At 42.2% G+C, this 11348-nt stretch overlaps 1 protein-coding gene across 1 annotated transcript; it reads left to right on the plus strand.

Annotated features, from left to right (window-relative positions):
* The first annotated feature begins 7140 nt into the window (after positions 1 to 7140).
* dtd2 (D-aminoacyl-tRNA deacylase 2) lies at positions 7141 to 10279 on the plus strand. The gene is made up of 3 exons (XM_028822014.2): positions 7141 to 7509; positions 9608 to 9677; positions 9867 to 10279. Exons 1-3 carry the CDS (start codon positions 7399 to 7401, stop codon positions 10190 to 10192), a joined length of 507 nt encoding a protein of 168 aa, XP_028677847.1. The 5' UTR covers positions 7141 to 7398; the 3' UTR covers positions 10193 to 10279.
* The last annotated feature ends 1069 nt before the right edge of the window (positions 10280 to 11348 follow it).

Genomic DNA, 11348 nt, shown 5'->3' on the forward strand with positions numbered 1-11348 from the left:
GGAACATATTAAATACATTTATATTTGGATAACAAATGCTTTAATTGCCTTCCTATTTTTAATAATTTTGATAGAGTATATAAAAAATATATATGTCGAGATTTATTCCTAGTTACATTCTTCGTTACTTTTTGAATAACAGAATAGGATGCATCACCATTCTCTGTATTTATTGTACTATTCATTTTTTTGCCCAAAACCCTTCATTAAAGCAAACCAAAACTTTTCCAAATAATAATAATAATAATTCATTACATTTATATAGGGCTTTTCTCAGTACTCAAAACGCTATCCACATGTACAGAGTTACAGAAAACTTCAGTACATTCGTCATTTTCACCACGATAGCGGCATACATTTAATGCATCTGGAATACATTTAGATATGAAACTATTGCATGGATAATATTTATGAATGATCCCACATGAGATTTCTTTCACTTTATTTGTTAAACTATTTCTATAAGGACGTGTCCACACCGTATTCCAGTCCACCGCGTACTTTGATGCCCACGTAAATTGCACAGCAGGATGAGTTTTTGGAATCAGTAGGTCATTAATAAACTTTCTGTCTGCTGCACTAATCCCATTTACAGAAATTGTTCCAAAGACTTCATGTGATGGGTGACTGTTTTTTAGGCGTGTAATTGCCATAAGGGTGCGTCTCGAACACACGGAGACCTCCTTCATCTACAGTATGAGCTGACTTACTAATAGAACGTTATTCCTACACCAGTTATCAATGAACACAGGTCTCTTTCTGTGGATTATGTTTTAATATATATATCTTTTACATTTTTATTGCAAAGCGAGTAACAGACTGCTGTCACTGTCCTGCTCCACTGACAGATTGAGGAGATCGTTCCTCCCCCAAACTATGCGACTCTTCAATTCCACCTGGGGGGGTAAACGTTAACATTTAACATTATACAAAGTTATTGTCTGTTTTTCACCTGCATTATTATCATTCTTTAATTTAATATTATTTATTGTATCAGTATGCTGCTGCTGGAGAATGTGAATTTCCCATTGGGATTAATAAAGTATCTATCTATCTATCTATCTATCTATCTATCTATCTATCTATCTATCTATCTATCTATCTATCTATCTATCTATCCATACAAACAAGTCCAACTTAGCAAAACTCAATCCAATTCAACCCTCACCCAAGAGAAAGAGAGGAAGGCCAACAGCCAAAGTGAAACTTGAAGAGTAATGAAGATGGAGAGAATCCCCCCCCCCCCCAATATAAAAGTTTATTCTGAAATTTTATTGATTAGATCCTTCCAGGTTTTGAAAAAAAGTTCTGAACAGATCCTCTTTTTCTTATTCCAAATAAGACAACAGTGTAGAGAGAAGTCGTGTTTGCAGATGAGAAATGGAATTTTTATCAACGTAATTGGAAGTTTCTCTACTGCATTAAGGACATTGTAACACAAAGTTAAGACCACCAACATTTTCAAATATAAAATTTAGTATTATGTTCCGGATGCCATGAGGTTTTCTTAAATATCCATCCATCCATCCATTATCCAACCTGCTAGATCCTAACTACAGGGTCACAGGGGTCTGCTGGAGCCAATCCCGGCCAACACAGGGCGCAAGGCAGGAAACAAACCCCGGGCAGGGCGCCAGCCCACCACAGGGCACGCACCCACACACCAAGCACACACTAGGGACAATTTAGAATCGCCAATGCACCTAACCAGCATGTCTTTGGACTGTGGGAGGAAACCCACACGGACACGGGGAGAACATGCAAACTCCACGCAGGGAGGACTTTCTTAAATATCTTTTCATCCTATTTATTTTCAAAATATGATTCAGGTCTGGTCAGGTTGGGGAGCAGGCACTAGTACAGCATGTTGCAGCACCCATCATATGACCAAACAGCTTGGCATCCCTGTTGGCAACCCCCCAGGCAGACACGCGGTCCAGTCCCACCCTCCAGAAATGACCCTCTATCTACCGCAGCCAGGTGTTATGTGGGTGTCCCCTTGGCCTGGTCCAGCCACTCGCGTCCTCAACAATGAGTTGGATCCCCCTCGGGTAATGGTGCCACATGGCTGTAGTGCCGTAATTGATGCTCCCTCACAATGCAGGTCATGTGCCTCATTCGGGACTCCATGAGCAACACAAAGTCACACCAGCAGGACCCAAGGATTCTCTAAAGAGACACCAAAGGGGTCCAGTCTTCATCTCAGGTCACTGGATAGCGTCCATGTCTCACAAACAGGGAGCACCAGGACTCTAAAGACTTGGACCTTCGTCCTTTTGCAGATATTGGGGGCGCCACACACACCTTTCCAGCGACCTCATGACCCCCTGATGCTCTCCCAGTCCGCCTACTGACTTCACAGGAAGAGTCACCAGAGTCACATGAATGTCACTGCTGAGGTAAGTAAACCTGTCGACGAGGTCGATGCTCTCTCTGCAGTTACACAGTTGCATGTCATAGAATTGAGCGCGTCGAGTCTGCCATCACAATATCTGTTTTTAATCACATTTTTTTTTAAGTGTGATCCATTTGTCCAAAGGAAATGAAACGATATTTTGTTTAAAAGGGTACAAGAGGAGTGTGGAATTTCTAGTGCTGAAAATATACAGGAAACTCGAGCTAAGCTTTCAAAAGCGGGACTCTTCCTCGAACAGTCAGCTCTCTAGCCAGCCAGGAGTTGCGTTTTTTTTTTTCTTAATGGGGTCAACAACTGGGTTAAGGTTTGGCCCAGTGTCTCCACTTGAGTGCTGGTTCAATTCAACTCCCAAGGAAGTAACTGTGTTTTGTCACACACATGAAAATGACATGGGAGGAGGCAGCTAAAGGGCTCAAAAGAAGGTCATTCCCGGTCTGGCCCGGAGGGTGGGCAGAGTGCATTAATCCTTTGTCTTGTCTTATTAAGACCAAATGGTGGAAATTCCACCTGGCTACGCCCCAGATGACATCACAAGATATGCCCCTGAGGACATCATTTCCATGCCAACAGAAGAGCCCGCCTCCTAATGACCTCATTTCCAGTTCCGGTCCCAAGATCCCTCCTTTCTCTGCTTTTCAACTTTATATCCGTCATGTTCCCTAACCTGTTCAGTTCTTTTTTGGACTCTTATCTGTAAAGACCATTTTTTCTCAACCGTTTTGCATTTGCAGCCAGTTCGCGAGTCAAACCTCTTTGTTGTGTCAAGGCCTCATTAATTACCACAGTTTTTAATAGGAATTTCACAGATTTTAGCGCACCAGCCGTTCACATTTGTTGATATTTAATTTCATCCCTGACCCTCTCGAAAATCTTTTAATAACATCAAGTGCTTTAATGCACTTCACTGGCATTTTATCAGATTAAAAAAGTAGCATCATCTGCTAGCTGTGAGATCTTTATTTCTTTTTTATTGAGTTTAACATCTTTAAGTTCACCCTGAGTGACCTACAAGCTAAGAATTGGAGAGGTAAGGAGAAAGGGCAGGGGGGCATCAGGGGCAACCTCGACGAATTCCTCTGTGAATTTCATATCGTGGGGTAGTTCCATGAGAAAGTGTAATTGAGCCATTACTTCCCTTATAAAGTGTCATAACTGCTTTTACAAATCAAAAGAATTACATTTGAAGAATTTTAGGGTTTCACAGATAAATTCACAACCAGAAACTGAATAATTTTGTCTCCAGAAAGCAATTCATTATATTCACTCAAGTCTAAAATCAAACGGATATTATTAGATGTGTAAAGATCTTTAAGGAAACCTGACCGGCACTCATCAACGAGGTCATTTAGAGCTCATTTCAATCTTTTAGTGAATATGGAGGCCAGAATCGTGTGTGAGTCGAATTGCTCTCTCTATGTCTCTCTCTGTTTCTTTTTAATAATACATCCTTATTGATTTGGCATTTAAAAGACTCAGAGAGCCGAGGAAAAATATTATCTGGTCTGATGGGACAAAAATAAACTCTTTGGGCAAAACTCCAAGCACTGCATCTGGTGAAGAAGACCAGGCACAGCTCACCAGCTGCCTGATACCAGCCCTCCGGCACAGCAGGCATCATGCTATGGGGTGCAGACTGGCCCTCTGAGGGGGCCGCATACGGGTTTTGAGGACCCCTTTACTGCTCCATTAGCCTCTGTCAAAAAAAAAGGTGGAATGGAGTGCCTTTCTGCTTATCTATCTATCTATCTATCTATCTATCTATCTATCTATCTATCTATCTATCTATCTATCTATCTATCTATCTATCTATCTATCTATCTATCTATCTACTGTTTAATAAAACATTAAGGCCTGTGTGTGTGTGTGTGTGTGTGTGTGTGTGTGTGTGTGTGTGTGTGTGTGTGTGTGTGTGAGATCAATGCCTTAGAGCAATCTGATTGGTTAGTTTGACTTTGGTGACACAAACAGCAGAGGAAATGCGAGTTTGTGAGACGCATGAGAAGGAGTAAAGGTGTAGGTGGCATGCTGGGAGTTGCCTTTAAAGATGGAAAGTAGGAGGCAAAAAAATGATGACATATGTATGAGATGCATCATCATCATCAGGGACGTGCAGTCAGGGGAGGCAGGTGAGGCATCATGAAAAATCAAAAAACTAATCATGATAACATAAAATAAATGTGTCCACTGGTCTGTGCTATAAATTTGTTTTCAGTATTATTCCAGACATTGGAATGGAGTGCCTTTCCAGACATCTTGCCTGAAGAAGGGGCCTGAGTTGCCTCGAAAGCTTACATATTGTAATCTTTCTAGTTAGCCAATAAAAGGTGTCATTTTGCTTGGCTTTTCTCTACATTCATAATGGCTAACACGGTACAACACCCTAGTACTACAGTATTATTCCAATAATTTTGATCATTTTTACAGTCAAAATCACTGAATTTGTGCATTTCCTGCTCAAATACAGGGAAGAAATGCGAGGTGCGGCAGCAACAAGCCTCACCTCCCCTCGTACTGCACTCTCCCTCACACATGAGGTTGATGCCTGCAATTGGCGCGTGCCTGTCGCTGTCTATCTGTATGTTGCCAATATAAGGTTTGCAGACACATTTATTATATACGCTGACTTTCCACAGTCTGGCTAAGATCTCTAATGGATGTGTGTGACATATTTAGTCTTACTGGTTGGACATGAAAAGGCAGAAGGTGAGGCAGACATTACTGTGCCGCCAAGATTACAACATGCAAGCAACTCAGGCCCCTTCTTCAAGCAAGATGGAATCATTTGATTATTTTAATTTAATCTACAGTAGTTTATTTTAACATTCCATACAGTCATGTCAAATTTAGCAAATCAAAGCAGACTTTGCTTACATTTTTTAAATAACGTAACCACAGCGTCTCCAACTTGGATTAAAATTGCTGCACTGGATCATCTCACATGTCAAAGTCACTGGTGTGAATAAAAACTTCCTATGCATTATAGTTTTAATATTTACCTTTTAATTTTTACGGTATTTTAATTGGACATAAGTAAAATTGGTATTATTAATTGTAATAGTATTATAGGTTTAACATATTTAAAGGTTTTATAAAATACAAAAGTTCTGAAATGGTGTCCTTTACAGTAACTGTAAGCAATTAAATGTATTTTCTTTTTCTCGATTGTGGCTAACCTTTGATAAATAATTTCACTAAAAAATGTAATTTCTGTCATAAATGTTATTAGAGTTTTAGAATTGTTTTCTATTAAATATATTTAGAATGAAACATTCTTAATTTGAATTGTTTTTGTTTACGGCTAGTCCACATGATACTTAATAAGACACTTTAGGTCAATCCATGGACGCACAAACAGACTAAAAAGGAGCTTTTTCCCATCTGCCATAAACTTTCTGAACTCTGAATCTCCTCAGCCTGAGATCATTTTTAATTGCACATGTGTAATATACTAATGTAATTCAATATAGAATATGGAATGTACTATTCATTAACAGGTGCAATAACAATTTATGCTGTTGCACTTTAAGCAATAATACTTTGCTCTGGTTACTTGATTACTTAACACCTTATAAGACATATTTGGAATTATTTTACTTTTCTTTAAATGCACCTTGAGGCTGTCACAAAAAGAAATTTCGTTGTGTTACACAATGAAAATAAAGTGCTTGAAGCTGAACTTTTGTACTGAATGAATACTATCCATCCATCCATCCATCTTCCAATCCGCTGAATCCAAACACAGGGTCACGGGGGTCTGCTGGAGCCAATCCCAGCCAACACAGGGCACAAGGCAGGAACCAATCCTGGGCAGGGTGCCAACCCACCGCAGGACACACACAAACACACCCACACACCAAGCACACACTAGGGCCAATTTAGAATCGCCAATCCACCTAACCTGCATGTCTTTGGACTGTGGGAGGAAACCGGAGCGCCCGGAGGAAACCCACGCAGACACGGGGAGAACATGCAAACTCCACGCAGGGTGGACCCGGGAAGCGAACCCAGGTCTCCTAACTGCGAGGCAGCAGTGCTACCCACTGCGCCACCGTGCCGCCTAATGAATACTAAATTATTAATATTATTTTTCTAAAACTCTTTCTCATACAGTAGACACACAAAATTTTAAGCAATGTGGACTAAAATCGCTTCCGGGGCCTATTATTATTATTTATTAGTGTCATAGCAGATCCAGCACTGGCTGGCATCCTTGTCCAAGTATTATTGTTCCTGTCTTGCGCCCGATGCTTGCGGTGTTGTAGCTCCAGATTTCTGGATTTGGAAAAGGAATGAATGGATGTTCCCTGTTAACACGACAGTACTACTCCGATATTTGTAAGCGATTGTAGTTATCTGTGGGTTGGCACACAACAACAACATTTATTTTTGTCGCACATTTTCATACAAACAATGTAGCTCAAAGTGCTTTACATGATGAAGAAAGAGAAAAAAGACAAAATAAATCATTAAGGTCAGGAAGACTGTCACTTTTCTTTGCCATGCGTATACAACGTTTCTTGAATTTTCTTTTGAGTTGTCGTCTGACAACATAATTGATTGCAGCGAAAATCCCAAATAAATAATCTGCCCCGCCTAATGTCCTCCAAGCTGCGGAGTTGCCTTCTCCAAGCGCCGCTATTGGAGAGCTCTGTTTGAGGGGCGGAGTCTGATCGTATGAATGAGCCAAGCGGGAGAAGGAGGGGGCGTGGAAAGTTCGCTTGACTTCATTTTGAAGACGTGCGGAACAGGCGAGCTGCTCGTTCATTAAGTTTCCGTAGTGCCCCTCGAGTTTATGACAACAACTCTACATAAAGCTTCCCTATAAACTATTTTTTTTTCGTGACGGTGATTTTAAATTAACCGATTTAGGCGTAAATCCGCCATACAGCTCAGTGTGGGCGCCTACGGCTCGGGGAACCCATTGCAGGGTGTCGCGCTGTTGTCGCCGGACTGTTTACGCGAGGCACGGCGGCTCAGTTGCCATGGCGGACGCGAACCGAGAAGTCTTGGCGAGGTGTCTCGTGCAGCAGTGCGTCCACGGCAAACTACAAGTGAAGGCTCCAGAGGAGGGCGCGGAGGGCGAGTGGGTGGAGGTAGGCGACCCCTGTTGGTCAGTCTATGAGGCCCGCAGGAAGCGGCGATGTTGGCGATTAAATGTCCGTCGATTCCACTTCGGCCAGCCTTTCCGGGTTGAGGAGGCTCATTTGAAGGCGTGTTCACTGAGGTTTGACGCAGACGTTTGAAGAGTAATCCTCATCAGTGCAATTCTGATTTTACACATGACTTGGTTTTTTTTTTAGTTATTTACTTATTTGTTTGCCTTTATGCAAGATGGATTACAACATTTGACTTACAGTTGGTTCCATTTCTTGGTTCCATAAGTTGGCATAGTGACGTACTCGGGGGTCACACATAGTCAGTAGTGGGATTTGAACCAGCAGAATGTAACAGCAGGTCAGATAACTTGTAGGAATTTACAGATGATTCTGCACTTATGAGGTGAATTGATAGATTGTGGGGGGTTTGGTGTGGGTGAGACAGAGCAGAGGAGCCATAAGGAGAACTTTGAATTGTCTGCAATGTAACAACAACAACAGGGAGTGCAGGTAGAGGTGGTGCCCTCCGACAAGTACCTGATGGCCCACATTAATGACAGGTTGGATTGGTCTTGGAATACACGGGAACTCTTCTTCCTGAGGTGACTGTGCTGCTTTAATGGGGCACGTGGCCTCCTTTACTTCTTCTATGACTCTGTGATGGCCAGTGTGGTGTGCTGGGCTGGCAACATAACTTCAGGAGAGGACCACCGAATCGACAAGCTCATTTAAAGGGTAGACTCGGTTGTAGGATGCACTCCCGACCCCTTGGAGGTGGTAGAGGAGGAGGAGGTTTGGAGCATGTGCTGATTACAGCATCCTCTTTAATAAAACCCCTGTGTGTGTCCGTGCGTGCGTGTGTGTGTGTGTGTGTGTCTTCTGGTGAAGTGCGCATGTGCGGGCCACTCTTTAATAAAGGACATCATTGCTGGGGAGAGTGCTGATTGGGTAGTCGCGGCTGCACACATAAAATCCGTTGCTGGGGAGACGCCACACATACAATAATCAGCTGCACGCCAGCACAGATTAAAATACTTGCTGGAGAGACGCCATGGGCACGATTATGAGCTGCATGCCACACATTACATCAGTTGCTGGGGAGACTCTGCTGATTGCTCACTGTTGTGACAGAAAATTAAACGCATATTACGGACATCAAAGCCAGTATTACTGTCGAGAAAATTACACGCATTTTACGGAAATACAAACCAGTATTACTGTGAGAGAAAATTAAAGGCACACAATGCAGTGCAAGAAACAGAATGAGGTCAAGGTCTCTTGCCATTTAATATTAACTGTTCCTACTAATGTTTCTGCACTACTGTTCTAGCGCCCATTATTGTAACGGACAAAATGTCTAGTGTTTTTAATAAAACAATAAAAAAATAGTCCTCATTACTTTCTCGTATACGAAGTACAGGGAAAGTTTTGTAATCGTCCAAAAATTCAATGTCAAGATTTTGAGAAATCTAGATGTTTTAGACCTCCCTGACTTTCTTGTGTACGAAGTATAGGGAAAGTATTGTAATTTGTATTCGTCCAAAAATTCAATGTTGAGATTTTGACGAATGTCGACATTTTAGACCTCCCTGGCTTTTTTGTATAGGGGGAAGTATTGGAATCCTCCAAAAAAAGTTCAGTGTCGCGATTTTGATGAATCTCGACGTTTTAGACCTCCCTGACATTCTGGTATACAAAATATAGGGAAGGTATTGAAATGCTCCAAAAAATTTGATGTCGAGATTTTGACGAATGTCAATGTTTTAGACCTCATTTAGTCCGAAAGTACCATTTTTGGAATTACGTCTGTCTGTGTGTGTGAACATGATAGCTGGAGTACTCTTTCAGTTAGGTTAACCAAATTTTGTATGTATTAAGTACAAAACATAGATTTCTATCAACCTTTGGGCTATTTCCGTTAACTGGAAGTGGTACTCTACCTTTTTTTCTCATTGTTTTGTGGAAATTTTGTAACAAAAGATATTGCTACCCCACTCTGATTTTCCCCCCTTTTTGATGATGCAGCACATATTTTCATTTATAATGCCCATAATGGTCCGTATTTGATGAGTTTTTTCTTCTTTTCCTTTGGCAGATTGGACGAGGAACGGTGATTTATATTTGCTTCTTCAAAGGGGCCTCCTCAGAACTCATTCCGAAAATGGGTAAACCATTTTTAATGTTCACGTATTTAGGTCAGCCATTCTGCATTTCTTCAAAAAAATCCAGGCAAGGTGCAACAAATAGGGTTTAGGATCTTATTATGTCTTGAAGTTTGCCTCAACTGTCTTTATAAAGACCCCTAAACGCCATAGCCAGTCACTGATCATTTATGTCTTGTTTCCCCCCACCAGTGAATACGCTGCTGAACATGAAACTGTGCGAGACTGAAAATGGCCAGTATGTGTCGGCACTCCGCCTGCCAGCCAATGTCCTAATAGTCCCTCAGGCCACTCTGGGGGGCAAAGCCAAAGGAAAGAGCATGCAGTACCACGCAAATATTGGAAAGGAGGAAGGCATGAAGCTGTACGCGGAGTTCGTGGCGCAGTGTGAAGGAGAGCTTTTATCGTCCAGTCAGTGCAAAGAAGCTGGAGTTGTCGTGAAACACGGAACTTATGGCAACAGGCAGGTGCTGAAGCTGGACACTAATGGGCCTTATTCACATCTCGTGGAGTTTTAATCGAGCCAGCAGTTTTTTTTTTGTTGCACATCTGGACATTTTACTCAGGACCTTAGGGAATAAATAAAAAAGGAAAGTGCAACGGCAGACTTGTGTAAGAGAGGCGTTTGTGTTAAGATGATAAAGCGGTTCAGGAGGTTATTGGTTGGCGTCTCCCATTACCGCATTGCGCCAAAGCCTTGGCTTGGAATTTCTTGCCACTGAGGTTGTCTGCATGGAGTTTGCATGTTCTCCACGAGACTTTCCCATCCCAGAGATGAGCGTATTTTGTGAACTGGTGACTCTAAATTGGTCCGACATGTGAAAATGCTCCCTCTGTCATTTCTTGGTTAGGCACGACATCTCTTTCAGGGTTTTGTGGTGGGTAATTGCGTTGCAAAATCTGGAGCTGGCGGTCAGATTTCAGTTAGTAGGACCTCATATAAAAAACTTGTTTTGATGATGTTTCTTTTTCCTTATCGTACTGCTAAGATTGGAAAATATAGAGTGGCAAGATATGTAAACCCTTTGGAATGATGTGGTGTTCTGCGTTAATCAGTCATGAAATACGATCTGAGGTTCATCTGAGTCACATGTGCAGACAAACACAATGTGCTTAAGCCAAAAACACATTTGTCTTTCATGTCTTTAGTGAACATGCCCATCTAGTGTTTAGATTGGTACAAACAAATAACGGATGACTCGCCCCAAAACCCCCAAACATCCCACCCGACTCACAGCTCCATCATCTCCCTCGAGCTCACATGTATGTGCACCTTGCTGCCCAACCTTACAATCTTGCCTCTTCTTTGTAAGCGGCACACCCTTACATTGATAAGAGGAACTGCCCTAACCCTGACACAGACGGGCAGGACATGCGTTCCAGTCCAGCACACACATTTATTTTCAGTTTGGGAGCATTTCTTCTTCGCTTCCCAGAGCACGGTACATAAAGCACAGCACAGTACATGGACGATTCACAGTCCTCTTTTCCTTCTTTTCTTCCTTCTCTCTCCTCTTCTCTCTTCTCTTCCATCTTTCTGCCGCCACTCCCTCTCGGGTAAGCTTCGACCCCCTCCTCCCGTCTCTAGCTCCCCAAATGGAGTGAGGCGGCTCATTTTAAGCAGGTCCTGGGATTGTTCCAGGTGGCTTATCAGTATTACCTGGAGTCACTCCC

Source organism: Erpetoichthys calabaricus, chromosome 16 (assembly GCF_900747795.2).
Source record: "Erpetoichthys calabaricus chromosome 16, fErpCal1.3, whole genome shotgun sequence".
Taxonomy (NCBI): domain Eukaryota; kingdom Metazoa; phylum Chordata; class Cladistia; order Polypteriformes; family Polypteridae; genus Erpetoichthys; species Erpetoichthys calabaricus.